General features: G+C 48.7%; 1 protein-coding gene and 1 long non-coding RNA gene across 9 annotated transcripts; both read right to left on the bottom strand.

Annotated features, from left to right (window-relative positions):
- Window positions 1-251: 251 nt before the first annotated feature.
- LOC120675529 lies at window positions 252-2,111 on the bottom strand. Its single transcript, XR_005675378.1, has 3 exons — window positions 1,891-2,111; window positions 612-1,802; window positions 252-532 (listed from the first exon to the last, which is right to left on the bottom strand). It is a non-coding gene; the product is annotated as an uncharacterized LOC120675529 (long non-coding RNA).
- Window positions 2,112-12,321: 10,210 nt separating this feature from the next.
- LOC120676880 (pseudo histidine-containing phosphotransfer protein 5-like) lies at window positions 12,322-18,714 on the bottom strand. Of its 8 annotated transcripts, none has more exons than XM_039958212.1 (8): window positions 18,557-18,714; window positions 17,159-17,265; window positions 14,527-17,048; window positions 14,019-14,149; window positions 13,827-13,895; window positions 13,204-13,275; window positions 12,838-12,910; window positions 12,322-12,722 (listed from the first exon to the last, which is right to left on the bottom strand). In XM_039958212.1, the coding sequence occupies exons 3-8, from the start codon at window positions 14,584-14,586 to the stop codon at window positions 12,672-12,674; spliced, it is 456 nt and encodes a 151-aa protein (XP_039814146.1). In that variant the 5' UTR covers window positions 14,587-17,048; window positions 17,159-17,265; window positions 18,557-18,714; the 3' UTR covers window positions 12,322-12,671. The 8 variants fall into 8 exon arrangements, with proteins under 8 accessions (XP_039814146.1, XP_039814147.1, XP_039814150.1 ...); XM_039958213.1 differs by having other exon boundaries at window positions 14,527-17,000; XM_039958216.1 differs by having other exon boundaries at window positions 14,527-16,923.
- Window positions 18,715-19,399: the final 685 nt, after the last annotated feature.

Below are 19,399 nucleotides of genomic sequence, written 5' to 3'. Positions count from 1 at the left end.
ACACTGTTAGGGCATGTACAAAGCTGTCTATTTATCAGACAGATACAACTAAAGAGATAGATTGTACAATAGCTTGTCTGTTTAGCTGTCTTCTAGGTATTCAATTCAATTTTTTGACACATGAATCAAGGTGATCTAGTGCATAATTTCATCTTTGTAACTATTGTGTTGCATATAGGAAAATACACAGTATATCAAATAATTCAAATGACTCTTAGAATAATCACGTACGTGGCCACTAGTTCAGATCCTACGGCAAGTCACTGTTTCAATTCACAATAGAATACATGCAGGCACCATTTCAATTCACACTTGAATACATGCAGGCACCATTTCACTCTTGAATTGAAAAGAAAGGACCATTTCAGTTTACACTAGCAATAAAAGTGACAATTGACGGTTCAGATTTGACAGGAACCAAAGCCATGCAAACAATCTGCTAAACAGGTTTCAAAAATGTCAAAAGACGTGCACCACTTCAGTTCACACTCCACAGCAACCGATCAACCTCCAACACTTCGAAGAAAGTTACCTGGTCATGTGAAATAATCTGCAATCAGATTTCAGAAATGACAAAATGACATATTTCTAGTGAAGTTTAGGAAATTAACCTTAAATCTCAGCAAACAATCTGTCTTCTCAACTCACACTACCTTTTCAGTTCACAAATGGAGGAGCAGTAGGCTTCCTTCTAGTGCTAGCTGAAAATCAAAGCCATGGGAGAAATCAGAACATATAAATCTGATATTAAGCAGCAAATATGATTTCAGAAACTACATTCCTTTCAGATTTCAGAAATAAGATTTTCAGATTTCAGGTTTCAAATTTAACTGCCAAGATACTAACTGAGAGGAAAAAAGATACTAATTGACATTTCAGATTTCAGATTTCAGAAACTACATTTCAGATTTCAGAAATAAGATACTAACTGACATTTCAGATTTCAGAAACAAGATACTAACTGACATTTTAGATTTCAGAAACAAGATACTAACAAGTTGATGTGACAAGCTGAAATAATAATAGTTAAATTGTCCTCCTATAATTGCTAAGGCAATTAGGACAAATACTTGCAAACAATTTAGTAACTTTTGTAGTGTTTTGCAGTAACTGAACAGGAATGAAACCAAGATGTGCAGTTCAATAAGTAAGCTGCCTGATCCATTTTTGTAGAAGCATCACAAAGATGATGCAGTAACTTTTGGAGATTTTTGTAACTGAGTACTAGCATCACAATTGGCAATCGTTGGTAGAAGCACCAGTTCCTATCATGAACATCAAAGGTCAAGAAGGCAAACTACACAAATCCTGTATAATTTATTTACATGCTGAATACGCATAACATGATGGATGAGATAGTTCTGAACAATTCATTATTCAAAGACAACAAAGTAGAGTGCATGCATGTATCCTCTCTCTTGAAGTGGAGATAGGCAACAACTTATCTTCACAAATCAATATAATTGGAGCATATAATCCAGGTTAAGTGGCAAAAACTTAATCTGAATAATCTGAACTGGGTATCTGATCCACTCAATTTCTGCATGTTGAAAGAACAATATACTGATGGTAAGGAAACAATTTACTGGCCATTGGAGATCTTGCATTTTTTTTGAAACAATTTCTTTGCTAAACAACATCTAGGTTTAGTACACTCAATAAATTGAACATTTCTTGAACATCTAGTCTGATGCTAAATATTTTTTTGAACAACAAGGACATGAATCGAGAATCGGGCAAAATCAAAAATTGGTTTACCGCCTTGAGCAAATCTCACACCGCCGCCGCCGCCGCCGCCTGACCTGCGCGCCGCCGGGACATGGTAGCCGTGAGTTGCTGGATGGGCGCACGGAGGGGAGGAGGGGATTTTATCGGGACAGTGGCGCGAACCTTTGGCGGCAAAATGAATTCCAGCGACCGCGCGCAGCGGATCCACGCCTCCGTCGGAGAGCCGCAGCAACTCCTACAACGCCTCGGCAACTAGTCGTCTTGCCTTGGACCACGCGCAAGTGCCGGCGACGAACGAGACGACTGTCGTGCTGTCTATCTTGAGTAAATGCTGTCCGCGGTTTTTTTTTTGGCTAAAATGGACTGCATGTCGACGACGCTGTCTATGCGTAGAGTCGATTTATATCCACGTAGAAGCATAGTATTATGATGGGCTACTAGTCGATTTATATCCACGTAGAAAACAAAGAAGTGAAGAGAGAAAAAAACGGGCATTTGCCTATACGCCCGCTCGGGCTGGCGAAGAGGAGCTGCTCATGCTCAGCAGCTAGCTTTGCATTAAATCACCGCGTTCGGCAGGTTGGAGTTGGAGGCTGGAGCTGGAGTGGTGTGAGAGAAAAATACTATTACCTGGCTGCTGGCTGGAGGCTGGAGCTGGAGTGGTGTGAGAGGAAATTACTGTAGGGCTGGAGCCCTACCCACCAGCCGAACACGGTGAATAGCTGCGGGCCCACCACTGTCGTAGGGGTGTTGCCACCGGTAGTCGGCGAGGAGAAGGCCAATCTATTAAACTTGCTCTTATGGCATGTTTAGTTCATGAATTTTTTGGATTCGGCAATTGTAGCATTTTTATTTTTATTTGATAATTAGTGTTCAATCATAAACTAATTATGCTTAAAAGATTCATCTTATTATTTACAGCTAAATTGTGTAATTGGTTATTTTTTAAAACTATATTTAATACTCTATATATGTGTCTAAAAATACAATGTGACATAAAATCTTGAATTTTTTTGAAAACTAAACATGTCCTTAATCTCCCCAGTCGTAGAACCAACTGTGATTCTGCATTTGACGTAAATGTCCGAACCGACCGCCGAGGCGTAGGGTGTTTTTTCTTTGGGATTTCCAGCTTTTCTTGTCGCTGTGAGTTGTAGAACATACCCTTTCTCTACCTCCCTACCCCGACGCAACGTGACACGCGCGCGCTAGACGCGATCGGACTGGGATCACGTAGCTCTACGGCAAGTGGGACGCAAGATGTGTGTAAGAATGGTGATAGGTCATGATCCTAACGGTTTTTTTTATAATTCATCTTGATTATTAATACTGTCGGTACCTCAGGACTGGGATACCCCTCTTGTTATGTCAAGACTCATGTAGTTATCCGTAACTGTGCCCTAAGGAGCTGAGCAGCCGGATCTCTGGGGTACGGCTCCATCTCACCGAACCAACAGCCCCGGATCCGCTTCCCGCTCGGGACAGGTCCGGTGTCACCACGTGTTCTGGAGAAGAAAGCGCTCAGGACCAAAACGGCCGGGGCCCCGGACCCCCATATATTATCTGGACCCCTCTCCAGGAGGGAACAGACACCCCGCCTGGGGGGTCCGAAGCCGCCACATGTCCGCAGGCGCGGGTACGCGTGTGGCCACCAAGCTCCCTCGGAAAGACTTGCCCACCTACCGCATTCAATGCGGGAGGCGTTAAGTGCGCTCTACCACAGCAGAGCCCGAAGAGACTTTTGCCAGGCTATGCTGTTAGTCGCGTGTTACCAATGTGCACAGTACAGCCGCTGGCACCACTCACGCCACGCGCGTTAGCCTACTACGCCAGTTAGACACGACAACTCGGCGACGGAGTATCATAACGCCTATGCGGTAGACCCAACAGTCTACGCCGCAACCTACACTGCCTCAATGGGCGCCTCGCCGATGAAACAGGAGAAGACCTCCCTCGGTCAGGAAGTCTACAAGACGATGAAGCGTATCCGGCAAAAGATGCTCCATCACTGTAGCACCATTAGTGTCTATTTAGTATAGTATACAATCTTTTTGGGCCCACCGGTCGGGGTCCAACGCCTATGTACGCGCCCTCCTTGCTCTATAAAAGGGGAGCGCCCATTAGAGAAGCGCACAAGTCGAAAGAGGGACTAGGGGGCAGAGGATAGACTCATTCATTCCTAGTGCAATACACCACACAGTGGATGTAGGGTATTACGCTCCGGCGGCCCGAACCACTCTAAATCCGTGTGTTCTTGCGTTCTTGCGTTCTTGCCCCGAAGCTAGATCGGCCTAATAGCTTAGCACTTCCCCGAGTACCCCCCCCTCGGGGAATAGGCGGGTGCGTTCCGCACCCGGCTGTGGGTACCCCAAAAGCCCACGATATTTGGCGCCGTCCGTGGGAAAAATGCAGGCGTTGGCTAGATCTCCAAACTTCTAAGGCTGAGCTCATCCTCTGCAACGGCGGCGAGAAGATGAAGAGAGGCATGGCGGCACCTACGCCGCATGTCACTGCGCTGAGGCACCAGCGCCCTCGGGGCGGCGGCGCACGGTAGCGGCGCCTACTGTGCGTCGCCACTGCGACGCCTTAGGGCCGGCACAGTGGTGCGCGGGGGCGACGCCTGTTGCGCGTCGCCCTGCGCCATCCCAGTGTCGGCTCAAGGTTTTCTCTCAAGCAACCGCCAGGGTTCCCCGGCGGCGGCGTGATGTCGGCTCAAGGCTTCTCTCAACACGAAGCTTGGAGCCAACCACTGTTGCCCGGGGGAAGTTGACCGTCGACTCCTCCCTCCCCAGGACTGAGTCTCTCTCGGTGCTGCTGCAGACAGGACTCCGCCACCAGGCGCGGGGCCCAACGCCGGCACCAAGGTCGAGCCGGTGAACGACCGCCCTTCTACACGCTCCGTGCTCATCCAAACGAGCACCCAGCTCATGATGAGCGGTCATCGGGCCGGCTTCCGACGGCAGACGGCGACAGCTGGCAATGGCAGGGCCACTCCCATTCAAAGCCAAAGAATTTGTTCCCATGCTATCTGAGCGTAGGACAATTCTTGTGCTGGGAGGAGCCCTGCAAGCTCCCGAGAAGATGTTGGATGATGCTGTACAAGCACGTCCAGGGCGCCATCGCCCCAACGACTCAGAAGAGCCCCCAAGATAGCAGCTCCACTACGGCCAGCAACGTGCACGCCTTGCGGGCGACGGCTGTAGGATATCACTAGATAGGATTGGGTGTGTTTCTCCTTTGTAATGATTTGGCACCTACGTGTGGTCCAGAGCGGTAAAGGTCCGTCCTTGTAAACCCGACCTCTGGCTTCATCACACAAATAGGCGACACCGGCAAGTGGTCCAGAGCAGTAGAGGTCCGCCCTCGTAATCCCGACCTCTGATGTTCACCACGAATCAAGCAATGAAGGAGATTCGCTTTCTCAGTCCTATCTTTACATTAACCTGATAGCACTTTGTTTGTTCAGCTTGTGAGGACACCCCTTCTAGTTCGAAGGCAGTTCGGACCCCTAGGGACCTGCTCAGGAGAAGTGGTGATCGTATCCTGGGGTAGAGAAGCTCCGCGTAGCTTAGCCTGGTAATGTACCCTAAGCCTACGTACTTCACTGCCCTGTTACGAGTTCCCTAGTATACGAGGCTGCTATTCCTAGAGGTCTCGTGCTCTTTTCTAGTATAAGGCCTGGTTTCCTGCGCCTTGCTGCAAGGTCCAGTTGCATAATTCATGGATCGTCAACAACAACCCAAGTCCACTCCGGTGGCCCGCTCCGGCGGAGACCGCTCGCCACGGTCGCTCCAAGTCCACTCCGGTGGCCCGCTCCGGGGGAGACCGCTCCCCACGGTCGCTCCAAGTCCACTCCGGTGGCCCGCTCCGGCGAAGACCGCTCGCCACGGTCGCTCCAAGTCCACTCCGGTGGCCCGCTCCGGCGGAGACTGCTCGCCACGGTCGCTCCAAGTCCACTCCGGTGGCCCGCTTCGGCGGAGACCGCTCGCCACGGTCGCCTAAAGCCGGGTCCGGGGAAGTAGTGCTTGCTCCTTGGGCAGTTCGAGGTCCGCTTAGCTCGGTTCCGTACCCTAAGCCTGCACCTTCGCCGCCCTATGGAGAGCACTCTAGTACCTGAACCTGGCGACAAGTGCTACGGCCTTGAAGGGGTCCGGAGCACCCACTCTCGACATGGGCACGCCAACGCAATCAGCATTGCGTCATGATAATGGCCCCACCTGCGGGTTCGTACCTCTCCCGATGTGGGCCCGGGGCCACTGTCGGTACCTCAGGACTGGGGTACCCCCTCTTGCTATGTCAAGACTCGTGTAGTTATCCGTAACTGCGCCCTAAGGAGCTGAGCAGCCGGATCTCTGGGGTTCGGCTCCATCTCACCGGACCAACAGCCCCGGACCCGCTTCCCGCTCTGGACAGGTCAGGTGTCACCACGTGTCCTGGAGAAGAAAGCGCTCAGGGCCAAAATGGCCGGGAGCCCCAGACCCCCCGGGGTCCCGGACCCCCACATACTATCCGGACCCTTCTCCGGGAGGGAACAGACACCCTGCCTGGTGTGACATCCCAAAATTCACTAAAATAAATCACTCGCTAAAAATATTTTCTTCATTAAGCTCAAACCCTAAGTTCTTCCCCCAGAACTTTCCGCCGTCCCGATACCCGACTTCATTCATCGTTCCACCTTTATTCTGCGAGCCGTACTCCTCTCTTTGTCCTCGCCGCTGTCCAATCCCGCGTCGCCCGACCGCCGGATGGCCACGCGCGACCGATCGCAGCAATCGGCGCCGACGCGTCTCCCTTTTTCTTTTTCCCCCTCCCCTTTTTCTTTTTTTCCATTTCCATTTTTCTTTTTCCCCTCCTCCCTCCTCCTCCCTCTCTGCTCCCGAGCGCCGCCCGACCCGGCCTCCCCCTCCTGCTCGGCTCGCTTCCGCGCGCCCCCGAACGCCCGCTCGCCCCGGTCCGCACCTCGCCACCGGCCGCCTTCCGCTCACCCCCTCCCATGCGCGCCTCGCTTCCCTCTGACCGCGCCCCCGCTGCACCTGAGCCGTGCCCTACCCTCGCCACCGGTCGCCCGCGCACCGTCGTGTCGCCGCCTCCCGCTCACCCCGCACACCCTCCCTGGCCGACCACCGCGCCGCGCCGAGCCACCCCCGAGCCGTGCGCCCGCACGCACACGCTCGCCGCGTCAAGCCGTGCCACGCCACGGCCACCTGCCCCACGCCACGCTGTTGCCATCGGCCCGCGCACGACGCGACGCGCGCGCACCCGCACCGCCTGGCCACGCCGCGACACACACACCGCCCCGCCCGCGCGCACACCACCGCCGTTGACGGCCGCACAGCGCCGCCTGCACCCTGTCGCCGCCTGCCCGACGCATCAAATCCCACCTCGCCGCACGCGCCGTTGCCCTGCGCACGCACAGCGCCGGCGACCTTGGCACAGCGCCGCCTGCGCCGGTCGCCCGAGGCGTCGCGTCACCAGCGCTCGCCTCGCCGACCGCACCACCGCCGCCGTTGACGCCGCGCCCGTGCCGCACAGCACCGAGCCGGGCCCCCCCACCGCCATTGAAGCCGGCCGCAGAGTCCGTCAGGCCGCCACCGCCGCACCCTCGCCTCCACCGCTTTGGCCGCCTATAAAAAGGGCCGCAGAGCACCCCCGAGCTCCACAGCCACCCCCTCAACCTCCACCGCCGCCCCCTGACCTCCTAGCGCCGCCACTCGCCATTGCCGCCGCTCCCGAATGCCAGCCACCGCGGAGCTCCCCTCCTCGCAGCATCACGGCTCGAGCCAAGGTAGGCTTTGGGATCCCCGAGATCCCCTCCTCTTTTTTTCCCCGGGACCGGCCCGCCGACGAGCTCCGTGGTGCCGCCCCACGCTCGCCACCGCCTGCTGCCACCCGCTGCCGTAGAACCGCCCCTATGGGCCACCATTTCCTCAAATCGAGGGAGGGGATCGACCTCCCATGTCGCCCTTCCCCTTTTCCCCCTCCTTCTGGCCGCTCCCGAACCCCAGAGCCGCCGCCGCCACCCGGGCGCCGCCGGCGAGCGCCGTCCCCCTCCCCTGTTTTCCAGCGCGAGGGAAGGGGGGAGACAGGGCGTTTTGCTCATAACCCCCTCCCTTCTATTATATTTATTAAAGAATCACTCCACCTTTTGGCTTTTATGCAAAAACGTCCCTACACTGTATGATATTCACAAACAGACCCCTCCACTATGCAACATATTTATAAATAAGCCCCTGGCCCTTTTTAGAATAACCCAAATAATTTCTAAAATACAAACCAAGCCCCTGCCTTCTTAAATTTAATTACAAAAAGGCCCCTGGACCCTGATTTAACCCCTAACCCTTTATGTAACCTATCATTTCATGCACCAAACGAACCCTGATCGGCCCGAAACTCTACCACGCCTCTCATAACCTAGTTTCAACCATGCCATTGGGAAACAACTCGAAAATATCACTCCGTACTCCATATCTTATGTGTTCCCGATTCGAGCAACGATAGATCTTTATTTTCTGTGTATTGATTGTGTGCTTGTTTGTGTGCGCTGTAGACCACGGAGTGAACGAAGGAGAGCCCGTCAACGAGCAGTACTGTGAGCAGGTGAACTGTAACAGCCCAGGGGAACAGTGTCGGGCCGGTACTGTAGCAGACGGGGTTACTGTAGCCGAATTGGGCCGGGCCTGATGGCGGTTACTGTAGCACGTCGGGTTACTGTAGCGTCGCGACACTGTTCACCCGCGGGAATTGTCCCATACTGAAAGTTGGTGGAGAGCCAGACCAATTTAAATACCGAGCCCTGGGAAGCTAGTTAATTCCGGATCGATCCTTTTGCGCGAAGCGAGGACGAAAGCGCAAGAGGATTAATTAGTAGGTGTGGTTTACTCAACGTGCAGAGTAGATCTTAGCCGTTATCCCGGGCCGGGTCGTTACAGTGGTACCAGAGCCGACTCTCGCGGTTTCACGCCACATACGGGCAGAAGTGCGCAGGCATGAGCACGGGCGCGTAGTCGCAGATGCCACCGGCATGTGGACGGGCGCGTGTGGGCGCAGATGCGCGGGCATCGAGGATGCGCCGGCACTGGACGCACGGACGTGGCACAGGGACTGTTGGCACTGGACGCACGGACGTGGCACATGGGACCGTTAGCACTAGACGTATGGGACGTGGCTAAGAGAGGAGATCCTGGTATTTAGGTTGGTCTGGTACTCGACGAGGACGTCGAGTCCTAAGGGGGGATGATTGTAACAGCCCAGGGGAACAGTGTCGGGCCGGTACTGTAGCAGACGGGGTTACTGTAGCCGAATTGGGCCGGGCCTGATGGCGGTTACTGTAGCACGTCGGGTTACTGTAGCGTCGCGACACTGTTCACCCGCGGGAATTGTCCCATACTGAAAGTTGGTGGAGAGCCAGACCAATTTAAATACCGAGCCCTGGGAAGCTAGTTAATTCCGGATCGATCCTTTTGCGCGAAGCGAGGACGAAAGCGCAAGAGGATTAATTAGTAGGTGTGGTTTACTCAACGTGCAGAGTAGATCTTAGCCGTTATCCCGGGCCGGGTCGTTACATGAACGAGGACCCATTCCGCGACCCCGAGCCCGAAGGACAGGACATCCCAAAGGCTTTGAAGACGGCAAGTTCAATTCCGCCCTTTGATGCATGTTTCAGTCCCAGTTTTTATAAACATAACCTATTGGCCTATTTTATAAAATTACATATGTTTTGACTGCATGAAAACACGGTTGGATAGCCACCCCTTGATTTGTTATAACCATTCCTTGACCACCTAGATTAATGTCTGATTTTGCTTGGACATTAATCGCTATTAGAACGCTTAGGGCTTCACACATAATGCTATTTGCTTTATAAAAGAAAATGCGTGAGTATGTGGGAAGGGATAAAAGTGGTGTTTTTGAAAAGTGAGTTTAGACAGCATGGATGGCATTTCCGCGGGATTTGTCATTTGGTGTGCTCGTGCCTGTATGGCAGGGCAAGGAAGGGAGATATCCATCTTGTCACAACTAAGGACCGAGTTGGTGTGTCATCTCACCTAACTCCACTATCATGCAAACCACTCGACCGTTGAATGGGCAACGGCTTAGCATAAACCCCACTAGTTGATGTGATAGCCATCAGGAGGGCTGAGAGCAACGGGTGACCAAGGAGAAGGGATAGGCTCAGTGTGACTTATACCCCGGTTATACCTCAGAGTTGGGTCGATGACCCCTTGGTAAATCCCGTGATGGCGAATCAGGTCTAGCTAAGGTGGGTAATGGCTATGTCGGGATCTACACCGACACTTCGGTGCTCGTGTTGTGGTACCCGCTTGTGGGTAAAGTTGCACACCTCTGCAGAGTTAAAAGCTATTCGAATAGCCGTGCCCACGGTATTGGGCGAGTTACGGTGTGGTCACATAACTAGTGTTTACCTTGGGTTGGGCTAGCGTGAGTTGTTTTGGATTTGTGTCCGGCAGTTGTGCCGTGTGCTACGACGGACGGGGAGTCCGGTAGCAGTTTAAAACTTAAACCCCGTGTTATTCATTAAAAAACTGTTTTTCCGAAATGTTTTGGTTAAACGAACTCCTGCATAAAATTTAGCTTTCAACAAATTAAAGTCATAACCTTATCCTTGTTTTACCTGTGCATGTTATTCTGTTATAACCCCCTCCGTGGGTGTGGTTGGACTTGCTGAGTACGTTTGTACTCACCCCATTCTTACTTTTTACAGAAGAAGACCCAGACTTCGTACCAGACGACGCCGAGTAGGGTGATCGTTCTACACCCAACCTTGCCTGTGGAACCGGCCCTGTTCGAGATGTTTTCGCTGACGCAGTACTCTGAGCCCGAGCTAGACCCCATGTGGGTTGCGGTTTGGTGTTATGTCGTAGCTTGGTTACTTATTATTATTATCTGTATCGAGTGTCTTCCTCGGAGGTTTGTACGGTAATGATCCATCTGATGTAATAAATGTGGCATCAGCCTCCTGGGATTGATGTTTGCAGCACATTTAAGTCTTCTCTTATGAGGGGACGCTTCACCTGGGGGGTCCGAAGCCGCCACGTGTCCGCAGGCGCGGGTACGCGTGTGGCCACCAAGCTCCCTCGGAAAGACTTGCCCACCTACCGCATTCAATGCGGGAGGCGTTAAGTGCGCTCTACCACAGCAGAGCCCGAGGAGACTTTTGCCAGGCTGTGCTGTTAGTTGCGTGTTACCAAGGTGCACAGTACAGCCGCTGGCACCACTCACGCGACGCGCGTTAGCCTGCTACGCCAGTTAGACACGACAACTCGGCGACGGAGTATCATAACTCCTATGCGGTAGACCCAATAGTCTACGCCGCAACCTACACTGCCTCAACGGGCGCCTCGCCGATGGGACAGGAGAAGACCTCCCTCGGTCAGGAAGTCTACAAGACGATGAAGCGTATCCGGCAAAAGATGCTCCATCATTGTAGCACCATTAATGTCTATTTAGTATAGTATACATTTTTATTGGGCCCATCGGTCGGGGTTCGACGCCTATGTACGCGCCCTCCTTGCTCTATAAAAGGGGAGCGCCCGTTAGAGAAGCGCTCAAGTCGAAAGAGGGACTAGGGGGCAGAGGATAGACTCATTCATTCCTAGTGCAATACACCACACAGTGAATGTAGGGTATTACGCTCCGGCGGCCCGAACCACTCTAAATCCGTGTACCCCCTCGGGGAATAGGCGGGTGCGTTCCGCCACCCGGCTGTGGGTACCCCAAAATCCCACGACAAATACTTTTTAGTTTAAAATTATATAAGATTAGAGTCCGATTTTTTAGAACCCCACCCTTAAATTATTTAGCTAAAAAATTAAGATCCTTTACCAACTTTAGGTGCGCTCGCTTGTTTTCAGTGTTGTGCATCAGCGATGAAGTTGAACAACGACGCAGCAGTTACGGTCGGGTTGGTGCCCACCTCGCCCCGTCATGGCGTGTCATCAATCCCTCCCACGGGCCACGGTGTACTAGGTAGCCCGGACGGCAGCGTGGTTCTGGCGCCCTGGGCACGCTAGCATCTATCCAACGCAAAGCACTGTGCCGTGGCCTTGTTTGGCATGCTAGCCCGCGCTACCAATAGTAACATTTGACTGTTAATTACGATGTTAAACAAAGTTAATTTATAAAATCAACTTCAGAACTCCTGCGCTAATGACCATAAAGAATCTAACGAGGTCTTTGACCGCGCGACTAAATGATGGTTACTGTAGTATCACTGTTCCAAATCATCGATTAATTACCGTCATTAAATTCGTCGCGAAAAGTTACACACATCCCTAAAATCTTTTTTGCAAATAGACATCATTTAGTGGTTCATGTATGCGAGATTTTTTTTTCCAGAAAGCGTGGGCGCTAGGAATCTTGCGGAACCAAAACAAGCCCCGTGTCGTGAGGCCACAGGCATTCCTCTCTGTCTTTGGGACTGCCCCTGGAGCTCAGCCTCAGGCAAAGGATCCATGCAATCAATGCAACCTCACGTCTCTGTGACTGTCCTCGCGAACCGTGACATAAGTACATAACCCGAAACGCTCCGGATGACAAATGGGGGCAGACAAAAATTTGCAGGAACTATAGAGGGGAAAAAAAACAGAGAGCGCAATACTCTTTGTAGTCTTATTCCACCGTTATATGTTAGTATCATCTTTCGTGTATCTACTTACACAGGTTTCTCATCTCTTAGCCTCCGTCCCTGTCTGTTCTTTTCGTCTGTCTTTTTTTTTTTGGAAATGCCAATCTATTCTTATTTCGGTATACCACATGCGTAGCATCTCTTCTTGTTTGGTTTTCCTTTCATATACGCTGGCCCCTAGTCGCTGAGCAGCAGGGCCATATAGTTGTGGCGGCCGGAAACCTATGTCCAGGCAATCTTCTTGCGCCATACTCCATTTACTGCAACTGGTAGAATGGCAAGGGCCAAGGCTCCGTTCTTACATAGCAGGCCTGGTGGCAGCTCCAGTGGGGCCAGCTTGTTGTAGCAGCTGCGCTTACATAAACATAAACTGAGATGCTAGCGATAATGTTCACCTGCCATGAATCATGTATCATGGCACAAGCTACAGAAGAGTGGATGAGATTTTGTCGAGAAATGGTTACCTGAAAATAGGATTCTAGTTTCTGCCTCAGGACACCATGCTCCCTCTTCACTTTCTGGAACGATTTCATACAACTGCAAACCAAAACACGGAAAACAACAGCTGTTCTTATTACATGGACCAAATACGGGGGCAGGTCATCTTTGTTTTTGGATTTTGGAAAGGACTTGTGAGAAAATCTCCATGGATACAAACAAAAAAGTGGTAGAATTCAGGGAAAACTTTATCAAACCTCCAAAAGAAATGGTTCTTCAGATAAGAGACAAAAGTCTGAAAGAACTAAAGCATCGAACAGGATGAAGAAGGGGAACGAGTGATTGAAAGAACTAAAGCATCAAACAGGATGAGGAAGGGAAAAGAGAGATACCCTTCAACATTTCCTTGCCCACAATAATCCCTGAATGACATGCACTCACTCTTCATCCTTGAAGCACCAATGCTGCATCAAGTTTTGTAATGTCAAACACATGCGCAATATATAAAAACCATGATGATGTGTTTAGACGTCAGGATTATGCTTTCTTACATCTGAATTCAGAACCACGCTACGCTTACAAAAGTTCACTGGCTACACATATTACGCATTTGGTTGGCATTGAAACATTAATCTCGGTCCCATAACAAAAAAATACCGAGTTTTTTTTCTGGGACGACAGACCACCATATAAAGCCTTCAAGAACTTTGGTTTACATGCATCTAGCATACTGGAGATTTCATTTGTGAGGCATTCATTTGGGATGTTTCAGATTTTTCACCTTTTTAAAAGAAGATGAAGTATGCAGCAGGTGATGACAAGAAATTAAGAGCGCACGTTTGTTTAATGGATGATGTCAGCTTTGCAGGATATTCAGTTATACTCTATAATCTTGTTGGTTCTCATTAGTCATGAAACAATAAGGGAAAAGCTATGTGTGCGGTACTGAATCAGTCGTGCACCATGCAGCATATGCAAGTGAAAAAAATATATCCAGGTAAAACTCTGGATCTACCTGGAGCAGCTGCCTTTTAGTTGTTGCATGTATGCATCCCACTTGTTGAAATCTTTGGGATATTTTTCCCTGCAGTGCCACAAAGTTTCAATTAGTCAAGTACAGCATTACTACCTGCATCATTTGTCCTCTTTCTTTTTCATCAGAAAATCCTTCTCCCTGATTAAGTAAGTTTCACTACTTAGTACTTACAGTGCTTGCTCAATGTTGGATATTAGCCTGGCAGAGTCCTTGAAAAACAAAGTAACGACCTCTTCAGCAAAATTAGGACTAGCTTCATCCTGCAAGTCTTCCACCTGACAAAATTGCTCATCTAGGTACCCCTGTCAGTGAAATACAGGTTACTGAATCAGCAAGTGATATATCAAAGGGCGTACCCAGTGCCGTAGGCTTCCCGCACTGTGCGGGGTCTGGGGAAGGGTTGTTTTTAAGCCCCAAGCCTTACCCACACAAATGTGCAGAGGCTGGGGCTCGAACCCGGGATCTTCCGGTTACAGACGGTAGGCTCTACCGCTGCACCAGGCCCGCCCTTCTAAGTGATATATCAAAGAAAACATGAAAAAAAACAGTAAAACTGTCGCTGCCATGAATGGGATCAAAAGCGGGCATGTATATACATAGGAAGAATTAAGATCAAATTTCTAGTATCCTTGGAAAAACATTAAGATATAGTGATGATAAAAAGAATCAGAATACATGCCTGATCAAAGAGAGACTTTTTCATGGATGCAGCTTGGCGTCGCAAATTAGAATAATCCATTTGTATGAATGAACTAGGAAAAAGGTGGCAAGGCAAAGATGATATAGATAGGAACACACTTCACAAGTCACAACACAGTATAACAGATGGGAACTACGGATATAGAAAGTCGAGCGCGCTGTATGCTTATATAGTCGAGGAGTCCGTTACTATTCACCCACCAAACATAAGTGAAGCTCTAGATATTCCAATTTCTGGATAGCAAATGTTAGCATCTTGCGTGCACAGGCGATTTGATTGCCACGGTGTGCACTAGCTATCCACATTCTGGAGAGTGACTTGAATAGATGCAGATTCTTGTAGCATGTATTTCTTTTTGATCAGAGACATGCTCGTGTACAGCAATCACGAAGAAAGCATTTAAGGGAGCTTAGGCTTTATCAAGAGTCAAGATTAGTTTAGTACTCTACAAACAGAGAGAGTTAATCTGTTTCATGACTTTCATTTGGCTTGCTGTCAAGGATCGTTGTTGGACCACCAAAGGCGTGGGCTGCCTCATCCAGCTAGGTGCCCTCTTTGTGACCAGGATGAAGAATCAATTCAGCACTTACTGGTCTCTTGCATGTTTGCCTGCCAAGTTTGGACAAAAATCTTACAGAGGTTGGGGCTGGTTACAGTAGCACCACAGCCTTCAGTTACTCAATTTTCAAGCTGGTTGTGTTTGGCTCTCAAAAACATTCCTAAGGAAATGCGCTAGGGATTCAATTCATTGGTTATCCTGGTTGCTTGGGAGATCTAGAAACACCGGAATGAGTGCGTCTTCGATGGTGCTAATCCTAGTGCTTCTTTGGCTCTGCAATGAGTAGCAAATTGGAGCATCCTTTGCTGCTCAGCTGGAGCCCATGCACTTGCAACAATTTCTGTCGAGTTTGCTTAACCTGGAATTTTAGTCCAAAATAGGTGCTCTGGTCGTTTTTTCCTCCAGTGAATGGTGAGCACGTAACAACTTTATATGTGTGTGAGTGGGTGTGGGTTGTTTTCTGGGGATCCTTGTGACCCCTACTTTGTATTTTATTCTCTCTTCAAACGCAGTTCTCCTGCATTTTCGAAATCTGATCCATGGCATCAGGACTATTTCCATAACAAACATGATCCACAAAGATCACAAGATTAGCTCAGCAATATGATTTTCTGCAGGTTTACATAGAACAGGATACGAGACTGCATTTATATTACACTTGAACACACTTGACTGTATAGTGGAAGTTCAGACCTAATACAGTGGCCTAGGAGTGGTAATGGATCATGGCCCTAGTGCTCTCTTCATAAATCATAATGCAACTTGGCCCTTATATATTTTTAGCTCGAAATTGTATAAGATAAGAGCCCAGCCCTTTTTGAGCCCAGCCCTTAGATCATCTAGGCTAAAATTTGAGACCCTTTACCACCCCTCTACTGCAAATTTTTCTCATGCTGGATTGCTAAAAGAAAAAATTGGCATATACTACTACTACAGGTGTAGTCCCAGGCATAGTGATCAGATCAGAAAAGAAGCAACTATTGTAAATTAATCAAGCATGGGGCAATCCTATCATTTGAAAAGTGCCCATTGTTAACATGAAATCGCAAAAAACTAACAGTTTAAACTTTTTCCACTACCAGTCTACCAGAGTCATAGATGTCAACTTTTTTATTTAAACATGGGATAATCATGAAGTCAGTTAAGCTAAAGCAAACTAACTTACTTCAAATTCACAACAGAAAAACAGTTTAAGCTTTCATTGCGACCAGCCTCCAGACTTAGAGAATTATGAAGATGGAAGCTTTTCCTAACTCCTTGCAGGTATTGAAAAGATTTAGTACACTCAATTTTCTGAACTTGCATGTGAAAACAGAGGCATTCAGTTGAGAGTAAAACAATGCTCTCATTCTGTGCTAATCATCACCAAACTGTCATTTACTGGGTAATCCTTTTAAGAAATTCAGATTACTTCACATCAGTACATTTACGTTATGCTGCTATCTCTTAGCTAGTCAGATTACTTCACATCACTATATTTACCTTATACTGCTACCTCTTAGCTGTTTTGTGGGCATGAGAATACTACTGCATGCTTTTAAACAACATCCTAAGATTACACAAAAATTGCAGGATAGAATGTAATCAGACAATTTGGGAAAGATGGAACAAGATATCTTTTTGTGCCCCACAAAGTTCAAACATAATGCGGTGATAAAATCTGGGAGAACGATGGCGAATTAGAATAGGCCCAAGATGCTAACTTTGAGCCTCAGCCAAAGAAAAGCAGGACAAAGAAACATACCTCAACAGTTCGATCAAATTGTCACAGGCCAATGTTCTCTCGGAGCATTGGACAACGTGGCAAAACCAACAACCTTTTGCAAAAGGGGTAAAATAGATTCATTCAATGATTGATCCGATGATTGCTCTTCATCCCCAGTCAACATCACAACTTGATAGGAATATGGCATGGATCAGAAATTCGAAACAAACAGAAAGCCTATACAGGAAATGGATACCGGCAAAAAGAAAATGCTGGACGGGTCATTGCCATCGCCACAGATGAAGAAACTGCAAACTTTGTCTATACGCAAGCTATTCAGTCACTACCTTCCCCGAATGGTGCTTCAATATTCACAAAGTCTCAAGTCACACTGTTCATTCTTATGATGGTGTCTCCTTCCCTTGGTGGCCATTCTTGACGCACATTTGTCCTTCTGCCACAAATCAAATTTTGATTCATTGTCCTTCCGTATGTGGAAAAATGATAGTACACAAGGTTCCTCCAATAAATATCCAAAAACTTTTTGAGCTCTATATGTTATTCGTAAATCAAGATGATATACAACAAATTCATTTGACAAAACAAAGATTTCTAATTTAACCTTTTGTACTCTCATCTTTCCTTGTAAACACTTCTCGAGCTATAACATTCGATTTCCACAAATCAAGGTTATCTGTGTTCTATGGCTTGTGCATGCCCACATTGTCGGCACACAGCAATTCCTTTATAGCATTGAGAACCCACTTTCCACAACCTAAAAGTAGCATATGCAAAGCACAACATGAACTGGATGTGTGCAGTACCCCCAAAAGCAACTTTATGGATTTATCATCCACACTGCTTCAAAAAGAAACCTAGATGCTTTCTATGTTCTGTTTGATGTGTAAGCTCAATTGCTTTTTGGCACATTAGTATGCCTTCTATTTGCACCTAGAAAGCACCAACTTGACAAATTGTCTCCTTTCAAAATTTAGTTACAATTACAAAATCAAAATATGTCCTCTTCTGTTGCTCAACTGCATTCAGAGGTAAGTTTTTTGAGGTGAGGCCGTGAGGATATGACCTGGGTTCACTAAAATACTAACCAAACAAACATTCACCAAGCTTTCAAGATGCACGATAGACAGTCATCAAATACAGTATGATCTTTTGCAGCTCAGTACCCCACTCACTGAAAGTCACTCCTCCAGATCTTGAAGTTGTACACGCAAGCTACTCCTATCCATGCATGATGTGTAGACGCTAGAATCGAGCACTAGAAGCTTAACCAGCACCTAAAGTTGGAGTGATCTTTTTCATCCGAGTACTAGAAAACAAAGATCACACGGTCTTAGCCGTCATGCTCCCCCTGATTGGTTTGGTGTCACCTCAGAAGAACCGATTCCCTCCTAGCGGCATCGGTAGGGAGCGGGGGGGGGGGGGGGGGGGTGGGGGGGGGGAGGAAAGGTGCGGGCCTGCGGGGTACCGACCAATCGAGAGAGCAGAGACCGACACGTTGATTCCCGGACAGCAACCTCCCCGTCCGGATGAGTGCACCTGCCCCGATCTCCCCGCGCGGCGCGACGTGAGCCGGAGGTCAGCCGCAGGTTTCGCATCGGGGGATGCCGAGCGGGTAAGTTGGGGAAAAGACGGCGAGAGGGAGCGCGGGGGAAAAGGGCGGCGGGAGCGCAAAGTGACGCAGGAGGTAATGCCGGCGGCAGAGGGTGAAGTCGTTAGTGAGTTACCTAGTGGGGCGCAGCCGCGCAGGATGAGAGGGACCGCGGCGGCGGCGCTGGCCGCGGCGGATTTGGTAGGTTGTGCTGGCGGTGCGTCGCCGCGGCGAGGTGGGGAGAGCCGGGGGTGGGCCGTGGGGGCGACCACTGAGGCACTGACCACTGACCAGGCGCGGGCGGGCGGGCGGGCGGCGAGATGGATGGATGGGAAGGAGGGCGGGCCGTGTGTATTTTTGCACCGGGCCTTGTATTCATGTGTGGGCTTGGAAGGCCGGCCCAAGGCTTGGGTCATTGGGGAGAAAAGAAAAAGTTCTTTTTATCTTCTTAGATTTTGAGATTCCCTAAAAAAAAGATTTTGAGATGACATTTTCCTCTCTCTGAATAATGAAACAATCGGTCTGACACCCAATTTCATATGTTTGTCCTCGGTGGATTTTCTCCTTTTCTGCTTTTATATGTTTATTTTAGCTCAAATTTTAAAAACCATAGTAAATCAAAAAATCATAAAATAATAATTTAATTTTGTTAGACGACATATATGTATATCTATACGATAAATATATAATATGGTATACTTTAGTATAAAATTATTATTATAATTTTAGAAATATATTTCTTGTAATTAATTCATAGTCCTATTATGATAAAAAAAATTTATATCCGCAAAAAAAATGATGAAATTTTTATGATGGAGGTATAGAAATTTTTATTACCGCTCAAGCAAGTAATGATTAGGAACAGCTGATGCTATGTAATGATCCAATCAGTTGTATCTACGCAATGCTAAAAATCGATTTGTAGAAACGGGGGCATGTAATGATTAGGAACAGGTGATGCTGTGTGATGATCCAATCA

The sequence above is a fragment of the Panicum virgatum genome, chromosome 5N (genome assembly GCF_016808335.1).
Source record: "Panicum virgatum strain AP13 chromosome 5N, P.virgatum_v5, whole genome shotgun sequence".
Classification (NCBI taxonomy): Eukaryota; Viridiplantae; Streptophyta; class Magnoliopsida; order Poales; family Poaceae; genus Panicum; species Panicum virgatum.
This window is presented reverse-complemented; position numbering and strand designations above follow the sequence as displayed.